Source organism: Sinocyclocheilus anshuiensis, unplaced genomic scaffold, assembly GCF_001515605.1.
Source record: "Sinocyclocheilus anshuiensis isolate Anshui unplaced genomic scaffold, SAMN03320099.WGS_v1.1 scaffold767, whole genome shotgun sequence".
Classification (NCBI taxonomy): domain Eukaryota; kingdom Metazoa; phylum Chordata; class Actinopteri; order Cypriniformes; family Cyprinidae; genus Sinocyclocheilus; species Sinocyclocheilus anshuiensis.
In genome coordinates this window covers 468,454-494,413 of record NW_015551124.1, presented here as the reverse complement: position 1 = coordinate 494,413, position 25,960 = coordinate 468,454, and the positions used below count along the sequence as shown (strand labels likewise).

The 25,960-nt window shown below is 35.0% G+C and overlaps 2 protein-coding genes and 1 long non-coding RNA gene across 4 annotated transcripts in view; 2 read left to right on the top strand and 1 right to left on the bottom strand.

The window, feature by feature from the left end:
* LOC107663153 (thioredoxin-related transmembrane protein 4-like) overlaps positions 1–4,596 on the top strand; it is a 12,602-nt gene extending 8,006 nt beyond the window's left edge. Inside the window, exons 3-8 of the mRNA XM_016453315.1 lie at positions 1,374–1,419; positions 1,566–1,694; positions 1,829–1,874; positions 2,727–2,828; positions 3,275–3,338; positions 4,083–4,596. Coding sequence (XP_016308801.1) covers positions 1,374–1,419; positions 1,566–1,694; positions 1,829–1,874; positions 2,727–2,828; positions 3,275–3,338; positions 4,083–4,324 — 629 coding nt within the window. The 3' untranslated portion in view covers positions 4,325–4,596. The remainder of the gene's footprint in view (positions 1–1,373; positions 1,420–1,565; positions 1,695–1,828; positions 1,875–2,726; positions 2,829–3,274; positions 3,339–4,082) is intronic.
* LOC107663154 (uncharacterized) lies at positions 1,642–8,628 on the bottom strand. Its single transcript, XR_001631294.1, has 3 exons — positions 8,434–8,628; positions 2,742–2,825; positions 1,642–1,714 (listed from the first exon to the last, which is right to left on the bottom strand). It is a non-coding gene; the product is annotated as an uncharacterized LOC107663154 (long non-coding RNA).
* Positions 8,629–10,905: 2,277 nt separating this feature from the next.
* LOC107663152 (hydroxyacid oxidase 1-like) lies at positions 10,906–24,809 on the top strand. Of its 2 annotated transcripts, XR_001631293.1 has the most exons (9): positions 10,906–11,042; positions 13,287–13,438; positions 14,802–15,057; positions 17,718–17,893; positions 20,577–20,668; positions 21,940–22,098; positions 22,181–22,250; positions 22,878–23,068; positions 24,172–24,809. XR_001631293.1 is itself a non-coding variant. In XM_016453314.1 (8 exons), exons 1-8 carry the CDS (start codon positions 10,906–10,908, stop codon positions 22,943–22,945), a joined length of 1,110 nt encoding a protein of 369 aa, XP_016308800.1. In that variant the 3' UTR covers positions 22,946–23,279. The 2 variants fall into 2 exon arrangements, 1 of the variants encoding a protein (XP_016308800.1); XM_016453314.1 differs by lacking the exon at positions 24,172–24,809 and having other exon boundaries at positions 22,878–23,279.
* Positions 24,810–25,960: the final 1,151 nt, after the last annotated feature.

Below are 25,960 nucleotides of genomic sequence, written 5' to 3'. Positions count from 1 at the left end.
GGCCAAACTCCTGCTTGGGCTGCGGTCCCCGAATTGAAGGTGACGGGCGGCGGGGCTTTGTTCGATAGCCAGTGCAGCCAAGCGCTTGCTTGGGCTGTGAGGTCTGGGCCGAAAGTGGCGTGCGGCGGGGCTGTGATTGGCGGTGGAGGCGGCCAAGTGCTTGCTTGAGCTACGGGCCCCGGCGTTGTCGGAGTAGAAGCCGCGGTGCGAGGCTGAGCTGCGGTCGATGTCGCATGCACCCTTGCGGCGGCGGGATCCGGGGCGCGGTCCAGGCTTGCTGATGGCCTGACGCCGCGGCTTGAAGATCGCGGAGAGCTGGGCCTTGCGCGAGAGGAAGATGGTGGAGTCCGGTGAGGCGTATCTGGAGGTTTGTCTTGCCTTTTGCCCTTTTTTGGGGTTGGGGTGGACTCGGGAGAGAGGTTAGTTAGATGCAGATTTGTGTACAAGTCATATAATTCTGCTTTGTTCAACTTGCATGAAGGTTGGATGTCGGATTTGGTCAGCGCTTGCCTCAGACTCGACACGGTCCACTTTCCTATTGGTGGAATCGTTGGCCTGGCCGAGCGATAGGAGGACGCCGGGGAGTCGACTGGGGTTCTCGCCGGAGGTGGCGAGGGTAGGCCTAGGCGTATTGGGATGCGAGTAGCTGCTCGAGCCGAACCGCGTCCGCGAGATGGGGCCTGGGGCTCGATTGAGGTGCTACTCCGAGGAGGAGTGGTCTTAGGGCCGGCTGGTTGTGGCGATGGGACCGGAGGAGAGTTGGATTCATCTTCAGACGAGGAGGTTTATTTTTGCGACATGGTTGTAGACGAGCGAACCAAGATGCTGATAAGCGTCAATGGATAGAGGTAAGTCAGTTGTATTTATATCATGGTGTTGATTAACTTGAGTGCACTCCACCTGTGTTAATTAGGCTAAGTATCTGACGCGCTCCTCCCGAACCTTGTTAATAAAACATAATTTATTTTCAACTATATTTGATGTGTGCCATTGAGTGACATCACAAGCAGATGAAAGCCTTTATTATTAATACTATTATATCCAGACCCGTTTAGACTATTCCCTTTGAACGCTAATTGCATTTTAAATGCAAGCAAAGATTGCATTTAAGCGGCTAATGATGCGGAGTGTGTTGTCCTGTGCTTCCACCTGCAGCGGGCTTGAATGTGTTTCTGTGGAAATCTCAGCTGGCGGGGAGAAAACGCCCATTACTGTCAGAAAGCTGTCAGGCTTTACTCCTATTACAGCGCTGCTATAGACCGCTCACCGCCTTCCCATGCCGAAGGGATTTCTTTGGCCGGTATAGGATGTTCTCGCTCTTCTATCTGTATTTCTGCATCAATATATCCATCCTCTCTTCTTTTGTTCTGCAGGTCTGAGTGGGAGGTTTCTGGTTACAACACTGCCGACTATATTTCAGTAAGTCCTCAGATGGCTGAATTTATATGCCCTCAGGTGTTATGACAAAACTGGCTTTCAAAACGTTCTTTTAGGTTCTGTTTTTTTATTAAAAATAGCATGTATCAATTTCAAGTATAATATTGAACAACACATCTCATCCACAGCGCTAAAGATGGAAATTTCCGCAAATATGTTTCATCACGGACTATTGAGGATATCCAGGCGTATGTTGAGCAGAAAAAGTGGGCGATGGTTGAGCCGGTGCCAGGATGGAAGTCGCCACCCTCTCTTCTGTAAATACAGCCTTTTCTGTCTGGAAAAAAAAGGGCTGATGTGTTTGCTTACTGTATAAAATTAAGTTGTTCGAATTGAATACATTTTGTATATACTGTAACTCCTTGCTTAAAACCATTTTATTCTTTTACAGAATGTCAGGAATGGCTAATCTGTTTCGTGTTTCCGTGTGTATCAGAGTAAGAAATATTTTGCAGTTTGATCTGTGGTATTGTCTTTAAAAAAGCCAAAAAAAAAATTTGCAAAAAATTTGATGTATAAAAGTAACAGATTTGGAGAAATGTAGCACTGCATCACTTGCTCAGCAATGGACCCTCTGCAGTGAATGGGTGCCGTCAGAATGAGAGTCCAAACAGCTGATAAAAACATCACAATAATCCAGAAGTAATCCACACCACTCCAGTCCATCAGTTAACATCTTGAGAAGACAAAAAGCTGAAACAAATCCATCAATAAGACATTTTTAACTAAAATCCAAGTCCATAATCCATAGTAATGCTTCCTCCAGTGAAAAAGTGTTCTGGTGTGAATCAGGAGAGAAATCTGCACAGATCAAGCACCGTTTACAAGCCAAAACAGCTCTAAACAAATGTATGGATGGATTTTGATGTGAGACAACAGGACTTTTTCATTGGAAGAAGTGTTATTATGGATTATGGACTCTTATTTTAGCAACGGTTGAAGATCAAAACATCTTAAAGATGGATTTGTTTCAGCTTTTGTCTTTTCAAGACATTAGTTGATGGACTGGAGTGGTGTGGATTACTTGTGGATTACTGTGATGTTTTGATCAGCCGTTTGGACTCTCATTCTGACGGCACCCATTCACTGCAGAGGATCCATTGGTGAGCAAGTGATGTAATGCTACATTTCTCCAAATCTAATGAAGAAGCAAACTCATCTATATCTTGGATGGCCTGAGAGTGAGTACATTTTCAGCAAATTTTCATTTTTGGGTGAAACCTGTCAAGTCTGAATTTGATCTTGTCATTTTGTATTAAATATATTCCCATTTTGTCCATTCAACAAAGCAAATCCACACGTACCTGACGAATACGCTCGGTATCCCTTGCTGGGGCTCTTACGTGATTTTTGCCATCATTACGCTCTTTATGGGACTGATGCTCGGCCTGGTGAGTTTAAAAACATAATTTTCACAGTTTAGATGGGTTAATGTATTATTCATGCTCCAAGCCTAAAGTGAAATGCTTTACTCTTTGCATGAAAGTATCTCATGCATAAATATTACTGCGGACGGAGCATCCGTGCTACAGATCTAAAAAGACCATTTACCAAAGGAAGCCAACAAAGTGCACTTGACTTCATCTGATGCAAGAGCTCTATGAAGCAGATCGCACAGACTGTACAGATACATGATGACTTGAATTATATAATAAAGTTTGAAAAAGAAGTTCCTACATTATACAACGGCGAGTTGTGTAACACTGGTCGATTCTGTGGCTCTTTTGAGGATCCGGTGGGTGGTTCTCGCATGTAGTGGATCAAACTTTCAAAAGTGAACTTCAGCTGCTGGGTTTGAAATAATTACTCAGTCTAATGGTAAATATATCTCAATTAGATGCTGGTTTTGATCGCTGACTGCATTTGGCCGTCCAGACCCAAGCACAGAGAAGACAAAACAGGTGAGATTAGAAACACACTTATTATTTACTCTGCACTAATTATCTGAATTATGTTTAATTTTACTTAAAATATTACAATGTAGCATAATGTTATTTGAAACTTGTATCACTGCTTATTGCACCTTATTTTTGGTATCACAATTATTTAACATTAGTTAATACATTTACTAAATTGCATTAACTAACAATTAGGCTGTATACATTTGGTACCGTATTTATTAATGATAATGTTCATTAATAAAATACAACTGTACATTGTTGGTTCATATTAGTTCAGCTGCATTAAATATGAACAGATACAACTTTTTATTTTAATAAAGTATTATTAACACTTTAAATAGGAACTCATTCACAGAAATTAATTGAAATACTGTTGCTTGTATTTTAAAATGTTAGTGAAATCATTGCAAATATATTTTGAATATTTAATGCCCAGTTTCAGTGTTATATTTTACATTTTCATTTAAATTTTTGTTAAAATTTTTTTGTCTATATAGTTTGATAATTTTTTTTATTTCAGTTTTGATTTTAGCTATTTTAGTACATTAAGTTAAACTAAATAAAAAATGTTTCATTTTAAGTTGACGTTTATATATATATATTTTTTAATAACAGTTTACTTGAGTAGTTTAATTAATAACTCAGTCCAGTTCAACTTTACTTGGTCAATAAACTCAAGAGGTGTTATTGAACATTCTGTAATATAGTGAATACTGAATCATTTCCATCTTTGTGTCTGTGCAGTTGTGATATTGAAAGAGGAAGTGTCAGAGGAAGAGGTGGAGGACATCCTCATGGAAGAAAAAGGCACATTTGACCTGGACAACGAGAGCAAGCGAGTGTCTGGAGACGAGTCGACCGAAGAGGAAGGAGCGATGAGCGACGGAGCCGCCGCTGGCAGTGATCAGCCTCCGTCAGAGGGGGCAGCAGAGAGTTCAGTGAGGAAACGCAAACCACAGGCGCAAAACACTACTGAGGGAAGATAATGTCACTGCATAACACCACTGCGGTCGCCACCAAAAACAAGAGGAAACTGCCATATCTGTAGGATATGCCAAGCAGCGCCAGCTATCGGCTGATTTCTGCATCATGCATGCAGACCGTGGTTTGTCCATTCAACACTTTCCTTGCATTTTACCTGCTTCTCGCTGCGGTTCAATTCAATTTCGTTTTTAAGAGTAGTTGCTTAAATTTATTGCTGAAAGTTTGATGCCAAACATTGACAGACCTTCTTTAAAGGTGGGGTAAGTGATTTCTGGTACACTGTAAAAAATGACCGTGAATTTAACGGTAAAAGACTGTAAAAATGCTACAGTAAAAACCTGTTAAATGGTTAACGGTAAATTCCCCTACTATATATGGTGAAAAACTGTATTGGACATTACATGTATTGGACATTAATTTTATGGTAGTATACTGTTTTTGGAAGTGAAAAAGACCGTATAATTTACAGTGAATAACCGTAAATTGACATTACAAGAATTCCCTGCGTTACATTTCAAATTTGATGTTTTTTTGTTAAACTAAGAAGAAACATATATTAACATTATATCAGTTAATGAAATTACGGTATTTAACTGTAAACTTAAGTTAAAACCTAAAACGTTGCTACCACAGCTGCCGGTTTTTTACCGTAAATTTTACGGATTTTTTTTTTTACAGTGTAGCCAATGTTGATATTTCAAATCACCAAAACAAACATGCCCCTACCCCAAAAGGGTCGCGTCCGTATTTTGATAGCTCCGCCCCACACATACGTACGCAACCCAGGCAACGATTGGCGGAATCTGCTGTGCCAGCCGGCCGAGGGTATGTCATCAATAAGTGAAAGCAATGTGTGTTACTATGGTAATACATGTTTTAATGTGAATATACGTGTTTTAACCCCGCATCATGAGTAGACGCCCCTTACTGCTGATTGGCTACAAGTTTGTTTTGGTACTCGGCCCGAGTCAATTTTCTAAAGCGTTTTTGATAAAATACATACCCCACCTTTAACATTTAATTTTATATTTTCCATAAATGGCAAAAATATAAATGCGCATAATTTTAGAATAATTTTAATGCTGAAGCTATGAATACAAAAATGTTTACGATGTATTAGGATGAATCTCTCAAAAAAAGGGAAAAAAAAAAACCTGGCTTATATTTCACCTAAAAAACCGAAAGAAAAAAATACAACCTGTTAATAAATAATTAACGTTACATTGTTCATGCTGATTAAGCACATACAGTATCACATGATCCCTCAGAAATCATTGTAATGAAGGATCATGTGACACTGAAGACTGGAGTAATGGTGCTGAAAATTCAGCTGTCCATCAAAGGCATAAATTACATTTTAAAAGATATTAAAATATAAATCAGTTATTTTAAATGATAATAATATTTCACAATATTGCTATTTTTACTATAGTTTTAATCAAATAAATGCAGCCTTGGTGACTTCTTTCGAAAACATTAAAAGATCTTAGTTATTACAAACTTTACACAGTGATGTAATGTATTTAAATATTAAAATATTTATGTATCATGGTAGTATTTGTTGTACAGCCTCGATGATTTAATTTTTTTTTTTTAATTAAACTGTATAACTAATTTTTCTTTGTGACTTGTGACTCTATCTTTGCTGCAGTATCCTGTTTTATGCTGTAATGTAGTACAAAAATAGTGTTATAGGTATGAAAACAAATGAAAATTACAGAACTTTAAAAAAATACTGATGCATTACAATAATGAGAATTCGGGAGAAATGTGCTTAATTGTCATGAAAATGTCACAATGCAAAACTTATTAAAACTTTTTTTGAATTATTTTGGAGTGAAATATGAATGACATGTTCTTAACAGGTTGAATGAGATTCATGCATGACAGTTGTTTTACCATGATTCCTTAATTGTTCTATAATTGCTGTGATGATAAATGCTTCCATGTTTATGTTTCACATTCCTGTGCCACAACTCAAACCCGACTGTTTTCAGAAGGAAATGTTCTTAAAGTATGATAAATATGAAGAGTATTTTTGCACTATTGCATTCATCCACACATGATGCATATAGTGTTGAATAGCACAAACGGTCCATACCCATAGTTATCATATTATCAGAGGATGCTTTGCGTACCAGGTCTCAGGATAAGTATTTCTCAGTGGTATGATGTTGTTTTGTACGGTGTAGATTTGTAGTGTATTCCCTGTAATTGCAAATTGAATTTAGAATTTGCACAATAAAACGTTGACTATGTCTTTGGTATTAAAATCGGTGCAGTCTTTGACTGACGGCTCGACGGTCAATTGCCTTTCATTTTTATACTATGGACAGACTGTTTGAATCTGTGTAGCAAATAAATATTGCTAAATCTTTTATAAGCTGTAACCAGCAAAGAAACACACCAGCACATCTGTTCAATGTTTCTGTGTCATTTATCATATGCTGAACATCGATTGTCAATTTCATTGTATTGTGTGACAGATATTGTTAATATTGTGTAAGCGGTCCATAACTGCTGAGTTTGTGTGTTCATTAAATAGTTTGACTTGATATGAAGTGTTTTGGATTTTAGTTTGTCATGTCAGCATTAAAAATGTTTTGGGTTCAAAAAGAAAGAAAAAAAACAGCATCTAAACATGCGTCAATTACTACAGACAATTTCAGTTTGTAAAACCAAACAAACATTGCATTTACCCCAGTGCAGTGTTTTGCCCATTAAATTACTGCAAGAAACTACATGCAAAAATATTTTTTTCAGGCACTGGTCAGTTCTGAGATTTTGAGTTGTTTGGCTTTCCATAATGTGTTGTTTCAGATTAATGGAAAGAAAACCTCCAAAATGCACATACAATTACTACTCTAAACATACAATTACTACAGACAATTTCAGTTTTTAAAACCAAACAAACATTGCATTTACCCCAGTGCAGTGTTTTGCCCATCGCATTACTGCAAGAAACTACAGGTAAAAAAAAATTCCAGGCACTGGTCAGTTTTGAGATTTTGGACTGCTGGCTTTCCATAACGTGTTGTTTCAGGTTAATGGAAAGAAAACCTCCAAAATGCACTTTTAAGTGTTCCTTTTATTGCACTTTATCTATCTGCATCTTCAATTATAATACATATTTTTAAAAAGCGTGTTCTCAAAATGAGTTTTTCTCCCCTTCTTACCCCACTTACAGTTTCCTTCCTATATATATATATATATATATATATATATATTCTGAAGGTTTTTATAGAGCAGTTTGTTCACACATAATTAGATTTTTTTTGATAACACTTTATCTATTTGCATCTGTAGATTTCAGTTATAATACATATTTTTCTAAAAATTAGTTTTCATCCTCACTTCAGCAGCACTTACACTAAAACTTACAGTGTTATTCCTATCTATATTCTGAAGGATTTTATGGAGGATTTGTTCATATATCATTTGCCTGATTTTGTACTTTTTTTTTTCCCCTAAAAATGTTTTTCTGTCAACTGTATTTTCTGATTCACGGATTGATGAAAGAGATCCTCCAAAATCCCCTCTGTAAAATGTTTAACTCTAGTATATCAGCAAAATGAAACAAGAATTTAGAACCTGTCTTTATCCAATGTTTAGATTTATTTTCTGGAGAATGTATGCAAATTAGTGTATATTTAAACATCTCACATATTATAAACATATAACATTTTTTATTTAATTTTTTTGCATTTCTTAATGCAATCAACTAGGTAAGTATGGTGATTTCAATTAGTTTTTACCCTATTAAAGCAGACATCTGGAGCAAGAAACTGGAATAACCATTACAAGTCACAGTTTTGAAACCATCACTACAAGATATAAACATTATATGTTCAAAAGATACAAGAAAGATGACTGTTTGAATAGAAAAAAAAGTTGACCTAAAGTTACATAACATGGGTCAGTTAGTCCTAGTCCGTTGAACCACATAACTACACCATTCATCATTCTGCTGTCAAAAACCATATTATTACTTTGATGAGCATTCAAAAGTAGCCATGTACAGCTTTTAGTAATTAACTATAGTTTTCAAGCAACATGTAAATCTGAAGTATTTCGTCATTGTAGGACTCTTAAAAATGTCAAATGGGCTTACATTGTTTCCCATCTGCTGTTGTTGACATCACACTACTGAAGGTTTGAGACTGTGTTCATGTTCATCAGTTCATAACAAGATGACAGATTTAATTTCACATACAGTACGCCTCACTGAGCCGCTGAGCTGAATAGGAATGCAAACATAAAACTGAAACTAACGTGCAAGAAAGGTTGATATGCAGTTAGTGTTTGTGTAGACCAGGGCTATCCAAACTCGGTCCTGGAGGGCCGGTGTCCTGCAGAGTTTAGCTCCAACTTGCCTCAACACACCTGAATGGAAGTTTCTATGCCTAGTAAGAGCTTGATTAGCTGGTTCAGGTGTGTTTAATTAGGGTTGGAGCTAAACTCTGCAGGACACCGGCCCTCCAGGACCAAGTTTGGACAGCCCTGGTGTAGACAGTCAAGCCTGAAGCTCCCAGCACGCACTCTTTAATCAAACACACCTGATTCAACTCATCAGGATTATTAGAGACTCCAAGACCTGAAATAGGTCAGAAAATGGAAAGAATTCATAAAAAAAAAAAAACTACAAACTTCATGTATAAACTAATTAAAACTAAAACTAGATGCATAAAATAAAATCTGTTACTTGAAATTAAATAAAATATAAGAAAACTTATTTTATGTCAACAAGTTGCCAAGGCAACGTTTCTCATTTTATTTAGTTTAACTTGATGTCCTAAAATAACTAAAACTGAAACCTAAAAACCTATATAGACATTAAAAAAAGCTAATAAAAATGACAAAACAATACAATTGTAAAAATATAAAAATAAATAGTCAAAAAATAATAAATACGTGAATAAAATGTATCTCCAACGTAGCATTTTTAATGAATGTTGTAATACTGAAGAAGAAAAAACATCACCAGACATATTCCTCCTTCAATAGTGGTTAAAAGCAAAGCATGAAGCTGGTTGATGAAAGTGCAGATTGAACAGAGCTGGAAAATAGGAGCTGTTTCATTTGTGTCACGTTATCCTTACTATACTTACAGTTTTTATGAGTTGATTTTCATGGAAATTGGTAAAAGTGGGACAAGAGTCATTTAAACCAATGTTTCAAAGGAATGAGCATGTGATAGTTAGATGTGTGTGGTGTGTGAGCAGCTGTTGTGAAGCTCTGCAAAGCTGTTACGTAAAGCTGCAGAGGAGGCTGAGAGGAGACGCACATCTCCACATCCTACACACGCTGAAGTTTGAGCTGGAGGAGAAAATACTGCCGTGATCTACACTCACGCAAGAGAGAATCTCACGAAACATGTCTGTAATATATTCCACCCCAAGAAATTGCATTTTGTCGACTGAATGAAGCCTAAATTCGTGACCTTTAAGACACTGTTACATTATCTGATGATAGTTAAGCCAAAAAAAGTATATAAAAAAAAAAACGTTTAATTATTTATTAAAAGTTTAATTATTTAGGACCATAAATACATTATATTACATTATTTGATGACAATTAAGCAGAAAAAAATGTAAAAACAACAACAAGACTTAAAAAGTAATTGTAATTATTTAAATTAATAGAACAAAATAAATTAACAGAATAAAACGAAATAAAATATATAAAATATAAGTGATAATTATTATTATAATAATTATAATTGATTAGAATTATAAATTAATATATAAGCTCATTACTAATATATATATATATATATATATATTTTTTTTTTTTATTTTTATTTTTTTCCTGTAAAACATTTAATCCTAACCATAATTAATTAAATTAATAGAATAAAAATACATTGATAGAATAAAAATGTAAATATTTATTATTAACAATAATAATTATGATTCATTATATTATATTAATTATATTATATTATATTAATAATTCTAATTAATAATTATAATAAATGATAACTATAATAATTATATATTAAGATTAATTAAATCAACATTTGCATCATGGTAGTAATCTTCTTTTTTTTTTTGCTGATTTAAACAAACAAACATCTGGATGCATGACAATTACCTTAGAGAATAATAAATACAAACAATAAATACAAACAAATTAACAAAATTAAAACATCCCGATGCATTACCGTAAGGAACATTTGGGGTCAAAATATGCTTTATTGTCAAGAAAATAATGTCACAATAATATTATAAATTAATCATTTTCTTTATGAAAAATGTAATTTATTTTTTCTCTTTTGACACAAGTACACATTGTTCTTCTCATGTTTCTGTCATATGCAACTGCTAATTCTCTGTATAATGAGTCATTTTAATGTAAATCTTTTTATTTGACATTACGCACAGACGATATTGATTTTTACTCAGTTGTGTGTTGGTTGTTCACATATTTTTGAGGAGAAGCCGCTATAGCTGTGACGGGGCAAAGGGACCGATGCTGGATAAACATTAGTTGAAAGACTGCAGAAAGTTAACTTGAGAGAGTTAATGATTGATCAGTGGCTCTCTGATCCTGGTGAAATCCAACTGGCTGAATCAGTGGAAACATGTCAGACTCGCTGGTGTGTGTCAGTGATTATGAGCGTCAGGCTCAGACACTTCTACCAAAGCCAGTGTTTGATTATTATTTCTCAGGAGCAGACGAGCAGCAAACTCTGCGTGATAATGTAGCAGCGTTCGCCAGGTATGTGACCGTTCATCATCATATGAACAGCATTTGATCTGACAAGCTTTTATGATCGGGTTAGGAAAGTGTCTGCTAAATGAACAACACAATGACAGTTAAAAAAAGAACCAACTATTATCTGATAGCAACAAAGACATCTTATATTGGAGACTGGGGCTAGTTGTCACACTCAAGGGTTTGATATATGAATTTTGTTTTTATTTTTTTTATTTTTCTCCGAAAATAATAAGATAAAAAGCAACATTATTGCATACTAAGTAATAATTTTGAGATAAAAGAGATAGAAATTAGATCATGGTTGAAATTATGACATAAAAAGTTAAAATGATTACAAAGTCAGAAAGTATGAGATAAAAAGTCAACATTATGACATACTAAGTCATTAATATGAGATAATAGAGATAAGAGTGAGATCAAGGTTGAAACTGACATAAGATGTCAAAATTATGAAATACTAAGTTATAATAATGAGATTAGTGATAAAAATGACGTCAAAATTCACGTAAAAAGTCATTAATGAAATTTTTTTTAAATTATGACATACTAAGTCATAATTATGAGATAAAAAGACAAAATCATGACATGCTAAGTCATAACTGAAATAAAGAGATAAAAATTAGACAAAAGTTTAAATTACAACATAAAGACAAAATTATGACAAAAAGTTGAAATTGACATACTAAGCCATAATTATGAGATAAAAAGTTGTCATAATTATGATTGTTGAAACTACTACAAAAGTTGAAACTACTGTATGACATAAAAAGTCAAAATAATTACATAAAAAGTCAAAATTATGACACTTTAAAAAAACTATTCTAAAATAGTATGACTTGTGTTTGACTTTTTAATCACATAATTTATATTTTTTAAACTTTTTCCAAAGCATGACTTTTTTTTGGGGCAGAAAAAAAATACTTTTACTGTTATCACACACACACACACACACACACACACACACACACACACACACACACACACAGTTAATTGAACACATACAATGGGGCATGTTGTCACGCAATATGAGGGAATGTACTCACAATGAAAATCTGCTGTTTAATCAAATTCTTTTAACGATTTGTGAAGAACACCTTTTCTTGAAATATGAATATCTTGAAATATGAACTATAACTGTCTATAAACCCTATTCAGAATCATCAAGCTACTGTATATGCAAAAGTTCAGTAAGAAAAATGAAACAATGTTAAAAAACAGCAAACAGTTAATAACACAGAACTCTGGCAAATTGCTTTCAAAGTCATGAAGTAAACAGCATGAGTCAGTCTACAATCGTTTGAGTCAGTCTATTACAACGTTGACAAGAATTACACTTCTTCTGAATGTTTTGGCCTAATTTTAGACAGTCTCTGGGTTGTGTGGGGTCAGTTATAATTATGTGCGTTTATCTTGGCCTGGAGCGTTCGTGTGGGTGGGCAGACGGACCTTAGAGACCTTAGCACGGCCTTACAGCAGTGTCAGCAGAGGCTCTGTCCAGATGAATAATGCCACTCTAGTACTCATACATATATATTGGTCATATATGCATATTTATAAAATGTGCAAACAAGACATCCTTCCAGGTTACAGACACGCGTTGTGAAAGTTAAGTGAGCTGCGGTCAGACGACTCAATGAGTCACGAAATAAACGCAAATATTAACACAAAATCGAGTGACCGTCGGGGGTGAAGTCATATGCTACAGGAAAAAACAAACAAACATTTCATCTATTTATAAATATGGTTTCCACAATCAGTAGCTAGTTGCAATTGCATTTCTTAATTGTTTTATTGAATATATTTAGCTGAAAATGCCTTTACAAATGCAAATGTTGATTTATTTTATTATTGTTTTTTTTAGTATAGAAACCAAACTTTGCAAATTAATGAGCCAAGACTATCAAAATATACATCATTTAATTGTTCTAGGATTTTTAGAAGAGTTTTTTTTTTTTAAAGAAGTATAACAATTAACTTTAGACTGTATTTCATGTATCAACAGGTTTGCATACCCCCTATAATGGGACAACATGCCCCACTGTAGTTGAGGTCTCTTTTAGTCAAGACTTTAAGGTTTGTGTAAAAAAAAAAAAAAAAAAAAAAAGATTTTAATCAATTTATAAATAAACCCACCCATTCTCTATAATAAAAATGTGACAACTAGCCCCGGCTGCATCTATATTCAATTATTATATAAAGTTGTTATTTCTGAAATATGAGTTGTGACTCTGCTGTGTCCTGTAGGTGGTGCATTTACCCTCGTGTGCTCAGGGACGTGTCCTTAGTGGACATGTCCACCACAGTTCTGGGCCAGAGAGTCAGTATGCCCATCTGTGTGGCAGCTACTGCTATGCAGAGAATGGCACACCCCGACGGAGAGACGGCCACTGCGAGAGGTCAGACACCAGTAACACTCTGGAGCTACAAGCTTCACAGTGACTGCAATTACTATAACTGACCACATGGTGGAACCATTAGTCTTTCCTACATACTGCAGTATCTCCTGCTCCCAATCACACTCAAATTACCCTTACAAAAATGGATCATGGCTCCCATAGTATGAGCTAATACTATAGTTTCAGTGTGGCTATAGTATGGAAGTCCATTTCTGCCACATAAGAAAAAATACTTACATAAAAAGTCAGAATTATAAGGTTAAAAGCAAAAATTATGACATACTAAGTCATAATTATAAAATAAAAAGTCAAAATTATTACATTTCACAATTAAAAGCTGAAATTATGTCATAGTTAATTATGAGATAAAAATGTACAATTATGACACTTATGACATAATTGTCATAATTATGACATACTAAGTCATAATCATGAAATATAAAATGAGATAAAAGCCAAAAAGATGAAAGTCATAAATATGACAAAAAGACAAAGTCATAATTATGAGATAAACGTTTGACATAAAATTATGACATATAAAGTAGAAAAATAGAAAAGAAAAAAATAGATAATGCTTGAAATTATGACATAAAAAGTCAAAGTTATGACAAAGTCATGAGATAAGAGGTCAGAATTATAACACTCTAAAGTCATAATTATGAAATAAAAGAGATACAAATTAGAAGTTGAAAAAAGTTGAAATTATGACCTAAAATAGTCATAATTATGACATACTAAGTCAGAATTATGAGATAAAAATTTGAATTAATGACATAGTCAATTGAGATAAAAAAGTTGAGATTATATCATTGTCATAATTATGAGATAAAAAGCCAAACAAGACAAAAATTCATAATTACGAGATAAAGTTGAAATTACGACATGCCAAGTCAATTATGAGATAAAAAGTTGAAATGATGACAAAAAGTCATAATGAGATAAAATGTCTAAATTACGAGATTAAAAAATCAGAATTATGACATAAGTCATTATATCATTTTGACTTTTTATTCCAAAACTTTGACTTTTTAATCATATTTTCAAGTCATATTTCGGATGATTCTTTCTTTTGTGGCTGAAATGGACTTCCATAATGTTGTTCTACTGTCAGTAGTAGTGAATATCAAATTACCACAGTTTTATTCTGGATATATAGTGTTTAGGCAGAAACTTGCTAGCATGGCACTTTGTGAGGCATCTATTATCCCGGAGCAGATCCCACACACTTTAGATGACATGGTTAATGGATCAGCCCTGTTTGAAGGTTCGAACCCAAGACCATTCAGTGTCTTGTAAGCCACAGCACCCTTATGACAATCACCCTGCTGTTCTGACTGGTCCTCTGGTCTCTTCCCGTCCGCAGCCTGCCTGTCCTGTGACACGGGGATGATGCTGAGCTCATGGGCCACCTCCACCATAGAGGAAGCAGCGGAGGCCGCACCTGGGGCCGTGCGCTGGATGCAGCTGTACATTTATAAAGACCGAGCGCTGACTCAGTCTCTGGTCAGGAGGGCCGAGGACGCCGGGTATAAGGGTATCTTTGTCACAGTGGACACACCTTATCTTGGCAGGCGACGTGATGACGTGCGCAACCGATTTAAGCTGCCCTCTCATTTGAGGTAAACGCTGAGACAACCACACATGACGTGTGTACGTGCCAGCAGCGTGCTTTACAGACATCGCTGGCTGCATTTGTAAACTCACAAACACACTGTGAATTGTTCATCTGATCTGAAATCAGAATATATACATCTGATTATATGCTGATTTCAGTGCAAACTTCAGCAGTAGCATATGACGGGCAGGACGTATTATTATGTTGTCACACTGTCGCTGTTCCTGCCGCTCTGGAAATTTTCTATGACTTTTGCACCAAAGATTCATAATTATATGGTCAGATCTATAATTATATATTCCAATTTTACACCTTAGCAATTGCATATCACTGAAAACCACCCTGAATCATTTAACAACTGCTTAGCAACACCTTATCCATTCAGAACACCTTAGCAACTGCATATAAACGTTCTAACAACTACTTAGAACTCCCTAGCAACTGCACAGCAACATACTGTCGAAACATACTGACAACATCTGAGCATGTGGGAAAATGTACATATACTGTATATCACATATATATTTAACTACCAAAAAGAGGTGATTTCATTGCAATTTTTACAGAATCATGGGACATATTTTTTACAACTCATCCCTTAAGCCAGTGTTTCCCAACCTTTTTTTAGTCGCGGCACCCTTTGGAAATTTTGACAAACTTGTGGCACCCTATAAAATTAATTTTGTCACAATATTTGAATTTCTAACTTCGATATGATAATTTGAAAAGTATAGATATTCGGTACAACAGGGAAGAACTGCAGAATATAATGTCATACAGATATTTTTTATATTATTAAAAAATTGTGTCCATCAATGGTGGCAATCAGTAGGCTAATTTCTAATGAAGAGACCAATTTATATGACAGATTTTAATGTAGGCTTTTATACATATGTAAACATTATTACCATTATAACTAGCTATCTCACAAATTTTTGCTCACTCAGTGTTTTTTTATTTTACAGTGGGGTAATTTTGGTGCAGTAGCACGAGATAGTTTGATTTCAAACTTTGAATTGAATAAAAAATGACAAGTAAGCAGTCAGTAATAAAATAAGCACAAATAAATAAATTAATAACGATAGCATGAACGGTATACGAGTGGAGCGACTGAGCGGAGCACACACACGCATAGAGCGGGATAATACGCAGAGTGTCACGTGAAAGTGAAACCTGAGCGGTGAACTAATTTTAGGCAGCCAAAATTTCGGTGCATCTCTAATTATTGGCAACATCAGAAATGGATATTATATAATAGATTCTTTTTTTAAATATTTTAGCAATTTAAAAATATAAAAAAAATATTTTTTACACGGCACCCCTGCTCTCGACAAACGGCACCCCGGTTGGGAAAAACTCTCTTAAGCAACACCTTAGTAACCACACAGTGCACTAACAGAGATTCAGAGCACTTACAAACCATATAGCAACACCCTGGCAGCTGCACAGTAACACCTTAGCAATCACATAATACGTTAACAGCAACTAAGAACATTTACAAACCACATAGCAACACCCTGGCAACCATTCACAACATGCTCATAACATTCTAACAGCGACTCAGAATGCTTAGAAACCACACAGCAACACCCTAGCAACCATGTAAATCTCCCTAGCAAATGCCCTGTCATGCATTTATAAATTATATTGTTAGATCTACAACTTTACTCACCTTAGCAACTGCATATCAAATCCCTGGCGAGCAACGTTGTAACTGCATAGCAACACCTTAGCAACCCCATAACATTCTAACAACAACTCAGAATGCTTATAAACCACATAGCAACACCCTGGCAACCACTTAGAACTTAGCAACTACATAACGTTCTAACATCACCTCAGAATGCTTAGAAACAACATAACAACACCCTGGCAACTGCATAGCAACACCTTAGCAACTACATAATGCTCTAACAGACTCTAGATGCTTTAATACTATAAAGGCATAAAAAATTGCAATATCTACAATAAAGCAGCAACTTCATTTACATCTTTCTAGTCAAACAAAAATGATAAAGAAACCTCACAAGAACTATAAAGAAAAGCTGATCATATTAACTCCTTTTACAATTCTCGTGAGGTTTCTTAATAAGCAGGGCCTCAGTTTTCTCACCCTCGTGGACAGATTATTTTACAGTTTTGTCGTCCTTTGAAAACCGAAGCTTTATGTATTTATGGAAACAAATCTCTCTCGTACAGTAGATCACGCCGCTCGTGGGGATTCATACTCGCCGCTTCAGCTCCATCAACACTCGCTACATTATGCTTTTTATGTGGGGAAACATTCAGATATAAGCAGTTCTACAGATACGCCAGCAGCGGCCCGCTATAAAAATGCCCTCATGAAAGTAAAGCCTTCCTGCTCCGGATCCCACGAGGTGAATTACGGCAATTAGAAATCCAAAAAAGTATCACGGCCTCAGCGTATATTTCAGCACAACTGCCTCCGTTTCCATCAGCAGTGACACAACGTGAACTTCATCTCAACCCTCCCGGAGACTTTCGCTCGGCCCCACAAATCAAAGCGCAGCAGAGGCAACAAGGTGCCATTTGAGCGCGAGCTCTGCTGTTTGGATAAAACCCCGGCTCAGTTTTCATACACTGACCAAAAACAACACTCGCAGGACTAATTCCATTTTGCACTCTCGATTTTTTTTTCCCCAGCATGGCCAATTTCGAGACCCCTGATTTAGCCTTCTCCTCAAAAGAGGGTTACGGGGAGGACAGCGGCCTGGCAGTGTATGTAACTCAGGCCATAGATGCCACGGTGAAGTGGGAAGACATCGCCTGGCTGAAGAGAATGACCTCGCTGCCTGTGGTGGTCAAAGGGGTTTTGACAGGTGAGCCATCCTGCCGTGTTTGGGTCCGAAACTGTGACTTCACAGGATTCAGACAGGCTTCAAATGAGATAACCAAACAAAGATTTAGTGGCAATGCAATGCAATAAAATATAAATTATTAAATACAAAAATACAATATTGCACTCACATCATCTGTGGTTTTGTCTGAAAGCTGTCCAGACTTCCAGTGCACCATAAAATCACGTCTAAAGATCTAAAACAAATTAAAGTCAGCTTTTGAGACAATCAAACAAAGATTTAGTGGCTATGTTTAAAATAAAATAAAATTAAATTAAATATTTATGTATTTGTTTTGTTTGTTTGTTTGTTTGCATTTCCAAAACCCAAGGTCACTTTATAAAGTTAGATAAAGGGGGAAAAATAGACAAATAACAAACATCCATAACAAAGTATATATAATAAAGTAAATATGATCAACTATAATATGAATAAAATAAAATAGAAAATAAAGTAAAGTGAAAATATAACAAATATAAAATAAAAAACAATATGAAATAACAAAAAAATATTAAAAACAATAAAAATATTTTAAAAAAAGTTAAATTTAGAGATGTGTATAAATACATTTACACCTTTAAACAATTCCATCAGACATAATTTCGATTATTTCCATAAAATGCCAAACTTGCACGCATAGGATTGTGGGATATCTTAGGCACTGAAGGACAAACCTGTTCTGCCTGCAAAAAGAGGCCAAATAAATGCATGTTATGAAAACATTACATATTTAAAAAGTGAAAACTTACACTAGTACACTAGCTGACCTCAAAGCCAATAGACATGAAATAAAGCCATGAAGGTCCACTTTGGATTTCATTCAGTCTGTACGTAATGTCTTCTCTCTCTCAAACCGCCTCTCTTGCCTGCACCCTTAAAAATAAAGGTCTTATGGAGATTAGTAACATTCTTGATGTTGCATTATAGGTTTTTAAGATCATATTATGAATTAATGGAACAGTACAGTTTTTTCCTAAAGAACTACAGAATTAAAGTTCTGACTCTAAATGGAACCTTTATGCTTAAGAATGTGGGATGCTCACCCTCACTGATACAGAATGACACATTTGCATAACCTAATCAAAACAAAGCGGCCGGTCGACCCCGTCTGTCAGCGAGGGGCCGCTAATTAAAGATAATGTGCTATTTATCTCCCGAGAGGAAAAAGCAGTCAGTCTGTGAGCACTGAGGTTATCTCAGAAACGTCTAGAAGGTTTACTGCTGTTATTGTGTCTTCAGATAAACTTTTATCTTCTCTTTGGCTCTGGAAATGGCACATTCTGTAAATAAAAGAGTCAAAACACACACACACACACACACACACACAAAATCTTTTAATTTCAGCGCAGACCAAAGGATTTAAATGTGTTCCCTGACAAACTCAGAAATGTATGTTGGGGAGGGGTGGGGGTTATTTTAGCTCATGTGTGGAACATAATTCTCCTTGAAAAGTGCATGCTTTCCTGTTGGCCTCGGCTGAAAGGAACATGGCATTTAATCATTTTCGGGATTTTTCCGAACAGAACAGACTTGGAGAAATTAAATTACACTATGTAAAGCTAATTTTTCACCTTTTCTGAAGTTGCTTTCCTGTGCAAAAATCAGCATCTTGATGCTATTTATGAGCAATAGTTTCCTAAATGAGTAAATGCAATAGCAACAGAAATGCTTGGAATAAAAGTTTTAAAGGAATAGTTCACCCAAAAATGAAAATCAGCTTACAGTTTACTCACCCTCAGGTCATCCAAGATCTGGATGAGTTTGTTTCTTCATCAGATTTGGAGAAATGTAGCATTCCATCACTTGTTCACCAATGGATCCTCTGCAGTGAATGGGTGCCATCAGAATGAGAGTCCAAACAGCTGATAAAAATATCACAATAATCCACAAGTAATCCACACTGCTTCAGTCCATCAGTTAACATCTTGAGAAGACAAAAGCTGCGTGTTTGTAAGAAACACATGCATCATTAAGGTGTTTTTAACTTCAAACCGTTGCTAAAATACAAGTCCATGATACATAATAACGCTTCCTCCAGTGAAAAAAGTTGTCTCATCTGAATCAGGAGAGAAATCTGCACAGATCAAGCTCCGTTTACAAGCCAAACCAGTCCAAAACAGCTCTATTGTGGCTGGATTTTGATGTGAGAGACAACAGGAGATGGACTTTTTCACTGAAGGAAGCATTATTTTGGATTATGGACTCGGATTTTAGTCGAAAGCAATGGTTTGAAGTTAAAAACGTCTTAATGGAGGATTTGGTTCTTACAAACACGCAGCTTTTGTCTTCTCAAGATGTTAACTGATGGACTGGAGTGGTGTGGATTATTGTGAAGTTTTTATCAGCTATTTGGACTCTCATTCTGACGGCACCCATTCACTGCAGAGCATCCATTGGCGAACAAGTGACGGAATGCAACATTTCTCCAAATCTAATGAAGAAAAACTCATCTACATCTTGGACGGCCTGAGGGTGAACACATTTTTGCATGAACTCTTCATTTAAATCCAGATAAAGGCAGCTTTGCATACCATAATTGCAATGTAACATAGTTTCCTCCGTGCAAAAGGTTTTGGCTCCAAATTGTAGAATGAGAAAAGGCAAAACTGCTTCAGAAGAACCGCAGTAATTAATGTTCTGCTCATGGTTAATCTCCCCATTTTAGCTGAAGATGCCAAAGAAGCGCTGAAGTATGGGGTGGATGGAATACTTGTGTCAAACCACGGAGCAAGACAGCTTGATGGAGTTCCAGCCACCGTAAGTGTCTGTTGAAGAAATGAGGCATTATTGTTCTCCACAGACCTCCAACCCACAAGTCCTCTTTGCAAACTATCCTCTGCGGCCTGTAAATTGCATCTTTGATAGTGTGAAATACGGTCCCTGGTTTGCCGAAGTGGGCGCCAAACAAAGGTTTGGATGCAACCTCAAGTTTTATGAGTGAATAGTGGTCTCCAAAACTGAAGAACGTCAACTGAGCGTGAAGAGCGTTCTGAATATAGATACAGAGATGGTGTATCTGCTCCAGGTCTTCCAAAACTTGCGTTTTATGTTATGATATATTATTAGTGCTGATGATGATTTATTGAAACTCTATCCTTCTAGAAGTTTCTGTGATAACCAGTTTTGGTGATACAATATACTGTAAGACAAGAAACATAAGAGTAAGTTTAGATACTGAAAATACATTGGTTTGGAATAATTCATATTTTTTATGTTTTTGAAACAAGCCTTTTCTGCTCATTTATTTGATCAAAAATACAGTAAAAACAGTAATATTGTGAAATATTTTTACCTTTTAAAATAGCTGTTCTCTATGTGAATATATGTTAAAATGTAATTTATTGCTGTGATCAAAGCTGTATTTTCAGCATCATTACTCCAGTCTTCAGTGTCACATGATCCTTCAGAAATCATAATAATATGCTGATTTGCTGCTCAAGACACATTTCTGATTATTATCAGAAATAATGTGAAAGCTGTGAGACTTTTTTTTCATGATTCTTTGATGGAAGAACAGCATTCATTTGAAACCGAAATCTTTTGTAACATTATACATGTATTTACTGTCACTTTTGATCAATTTAATGCATGTTTACCCCACATTTTTGAATGGTAGTCTATCATAGTTTTCACAAAAATATGAAGCAGCACAACTGTTTTGTTACATTGATAATAATCAGAAATGTTTCTTAAGCAGCAAATCAGCATATTTCTGAAGGATCATGTGAAACTGAAGACTAATGTAATTAGTCATATCTGAAGAGTAATGATGCTGAAAATTCAGCTTTGATCATAGCAATTAATTACATTGTACTATATATTCACACATCGAAAACAGTTATTTTAAATTGTAATATTTCACTGTTTTTACTGTATTTTTTATCAAATAAATGCAGCCTTGGTGAGCAGAAGAGACTTCTTTCAAAAACATTAAACATCTTAAATACTCCAAACGAGTGTATAACTGAGAATGCAGGGCAATCTTTGAGCAATAACATACAGTAATGTGATGGAGTATGTCAGTGCAGATTGACGCTCTGCCTGAGGTTGTGGAGGCTGTAGAAGGAAAGGTGGATGTCTTCATGGACGGAGGTGTTCGTAAGGGCACAGATGTGCTGAAGGCTCTGGCTCTGGGAGCAAAGGCAGTGTTTGTAGGGAGACCTGTTCTGTGGGTGCTCGCCTGCGAGGTGAGACACAGTTAATATTGAATTACTGGACATGCATGTTAGTTCTCAATGTCTAACCGGACATCAAACTTTCTGTCTTCAGGGTGACAAAGGAGTCAGCAATGTTCTCCAAATACTGCGCGAGGAACTTCACCTTGCATTGGCGCTGACAGGTATTTGTATTGGTGCTTACATGCAGCATGCAGTTTGAATTTTTTTTTAAATAAAATAAAATAAAATAAAATTAGGGGAGACTTTATTTATTTATTTATTTTTGCAGTGATCACTTCTCATTTGTGAAAGTTTCTGTAGAGGCACATTCCTTAAAGTTTAGACTACAAAACAATACAATACAATACAAGGAAATAAAAAAAAAATAAATGAAATAAAATAAAATAAAATAAAATAAAATAAAAATTAAATTAAATTAAATTAAATTAAATTAAATTAAATTAAATTAAATTAAATTAAATTAAATTAAATTAAATTAAATTAAATTAAATTAAATTAAATTAAATTAAATTAAATTAAATTAAATTAAATTAAATTAAATTAAATTAAATTAATTAAAATTAAAATTAAATTAAAATATTAGTTAGTTATTTGAATTGATTTAAAGTAAAACAAAAGTATTTATTTTATAACAAAAAAATAATTACAAGAAGGAGAAACTATATTGAACTACACATTTAAAAATATTTTAAAATAAAATATAAAAAAATGACATAAATGCAGATTAACTACAGTAGTGGGATTTTTTTGTATTTAATTTTTTTTTTCTGTATGTTGTCTTCTGGCAGGCTGTCGCTCACTAAAGGAAGTCAACAGATCCCTTCTGAGAAGATCTGAACTCATTTCAAGGATCTAATGAGCAGAACTGTTGCATGCTGGGAGATTTCATGTGTGCCAGTGACTGGACCGACTTGTGTATTTCAAATGAACCCAGAGGATTTGGGCACGACAGATTTAGCATCATGAATAAAACATTTGTGTAAGTAATTCGTGTAAAAGTTTGAATAAATGCATCAACAGCGTGTGGTTTGTACAGACGTACCGTGCCTGACAGCAGTAATCCTTCCTGTTTACTGGAAGCAGGCAATGTTTAGTAACCCAAACCAGTTTTCTTCACTGATCAGACACTGGGAACAAAACGAAGAGGATATTTAAAGTCATATTACATCTAAACATGAACCAGGGTTATTATACTAAAAACTAAAACTTTAACTAAAAACATGAAAAAAAAAAAAAACATTTTTGTTGCTTGAAATAAAATATTGAAAAACCTTAAACTTTATTATTGGAAAATATCATTAAAAAAAAGAATATAGTAGCTCATTTCCATGACTGGATTAAAACAAAACATACATACATAAATAAACGTTTTAAAAAAGAAAACTAATAAAAATGACAAAAACACAACAAAATTACTAGAACATTAACTAAAATGAAAATGGATAATATAAAATATGGAAGCTCATTTCCGCAACAGGACTAAATAAATAAATAAATATTTAGATGTGTGAGATTTAAATTCAGAATTGCAATTCTGAGAAGAAAATTCTGAATTGTGAAACAGAAAATCTCAATTGCGAGAAAAAGGTCAGAATTGCGAGATAAAAAGTCAGTTATTTAAAAAAAAAAAAAAATTATTCCATGGTGGGAAAAAAAAAAAAACTTTTTTTTTTTAAATCTGTAATTTCATAATTGTGAGGAAAAAACTAAAACTTTTTCCTCATAATAATTTTTTTTTTTTTTATCCTGTGTCGGAAAAAGGCTTCCATAAAAGAAAACCTAATTATTATTAAAACTATTATTAAAGACTTAAATAGCATATAACATGAACTCATTGTCATGTTGCAGCTGTTTTCCACACAAAGATGCATACGGTAATAAAAATGTGATTTTTGAGTGAGCTAACCATTTAATTAATGCCAGAGCATTTGTCACGCAGTAATATATTTCCACTAAAAGAAACAACCATAAATAATCACTTCATGATTTATGTTAATGCACTTTTTCTTGCATGCACATGAAAACCAAAAAAAGATTTCCCCATATTGTACTTGTCATTTGCATTTCTCTCTTTGCTTACAGTGCTGTGAATGGTTTCACTGCAGCGAGTTTCTCATGAATATGCATTCTCCCTCCACGGGGCCCGAAAGGCAAACAGGTTTGTGAGAGGTTCAGAAAGGTCACACACAAGGCATGGGATTTCTTTACTAGCTCTTTCCATGGCTGAACCACAGGACCTGAATGAAGCCATTATATGCATTGACTCTCCACAGGAAAACAAACTTTGTCAGGGTCTGTTCATTAGCACCAAACACTTTGTTTGAACCGCCTACTTGTGTGCAGGGGCCAGAAAGGGGAAGTGAGCTCCTGCTGAAATCAAACAAAACCTACACTTTATGAGAGGTTTTGCATTGTTTGCATGCAACCTAGATACTTAGATGATAAACGTACAGTGGCTCCAAATGGTTTTGCATTAGATAAATAATTTATAATCAATTGCATATGCATGCAAATGATGCAATCTCTTGCTTTGCTGCTTTGTTATCCAATGCAATGTTATTTATAAATTTTTAAGTGTGACGTGTGCATCCAAAAGCATGCAAATGATGCCATGTTTGCATCTTGCTTTGATGCTTTGTTATTAAATGCAATGATATTTAAACATTTTTCCAAATACATTTTCATTAACGCATGCTGAAATCTGCAATAAATGAATTTCATCCTCAGGACTTGTTTTTCAATGCAAACATCTAAACATTCTTCAATCATGACACATTTACTTGAGAAGTAAAACTGCTTAAGATATTAAGTCTTGTTTTATGAAAAATATATCAAAATTGAGTTTTTGCTTTAAACAAGACACAAATATCTTCCTATGGAGTAAGAAAAAAAAACTTGCTTACTCTCTTTGAATTAAGTTTCTCTTTCTGACCCCATTGGCAGGTTTTTCTTGTTTTAGGCATAAACTCGCTTCATTTTGCTAGTTTTTTTGGAAACAAGACTTAATATCTTAAGTTATTTTGCATCTCACGTACTTGTATCTTGATTTACGAATGTTTCGAACATTTACACAGCAAAAGTAGTCAAAAATACTGAGGGAAAAAAATCTGTTTTTGCAGTGTTCACTTTTGATTCACTGAAAAACGCACATGCCTGTTGATCTTCAGCCGTCATATCACTAGTGCTGACGCAGCAGGTCACCAGTTATCTCAATATAACCTCGCCTGCAGGCCACAGAAAAAGAGCTGCACTGAAGGATATCATTTTGAAACACTGTGTGGCCATGAAGAATCTGAGCGAAAAGCGCCCGCATCACACAGCTGTTATTCTAATTTGTTTGAACGTTTGCAAATAGCACCGAGACCGCATCACCCATAAAAGTTAGCAGAGGTTTTGCTTAACAAGGAGCTTTTGTCTGACCAGAGGAGGGCACTTGTTCAAACACACAAACCAAAGTGAAGAAAACAAAAGTGGCTCATCGAGAGAGAGAAGGAACGTTCTCCTCTCATGTCACCAGCCCATGTGCATGCAGATACTCAGAATGGAATACTACTATTTTTGCAACAGTACTGTGGCAATAGAATGTCTAGATGAATTACTACATACTGTATGTAAAAATGTGCATTATACAACCAAAGCACGCTGTGTGTGAGGTAATGCATCCCATAATGCAATTCACTCAACCTGATCTTACATCTCCAGTGCAGTGTTGTTATTGTTAACTAAAACTATTAAAAGGTTTTGTTAATGTTTTAAAATTGAATTGAATAATCTGAAATAAAATATAAATATGAGATGAAATATAAAATATTATACAATATTATAATATAAAATATTAAAATAATATACAAATCTGAAATATTAAAATAAT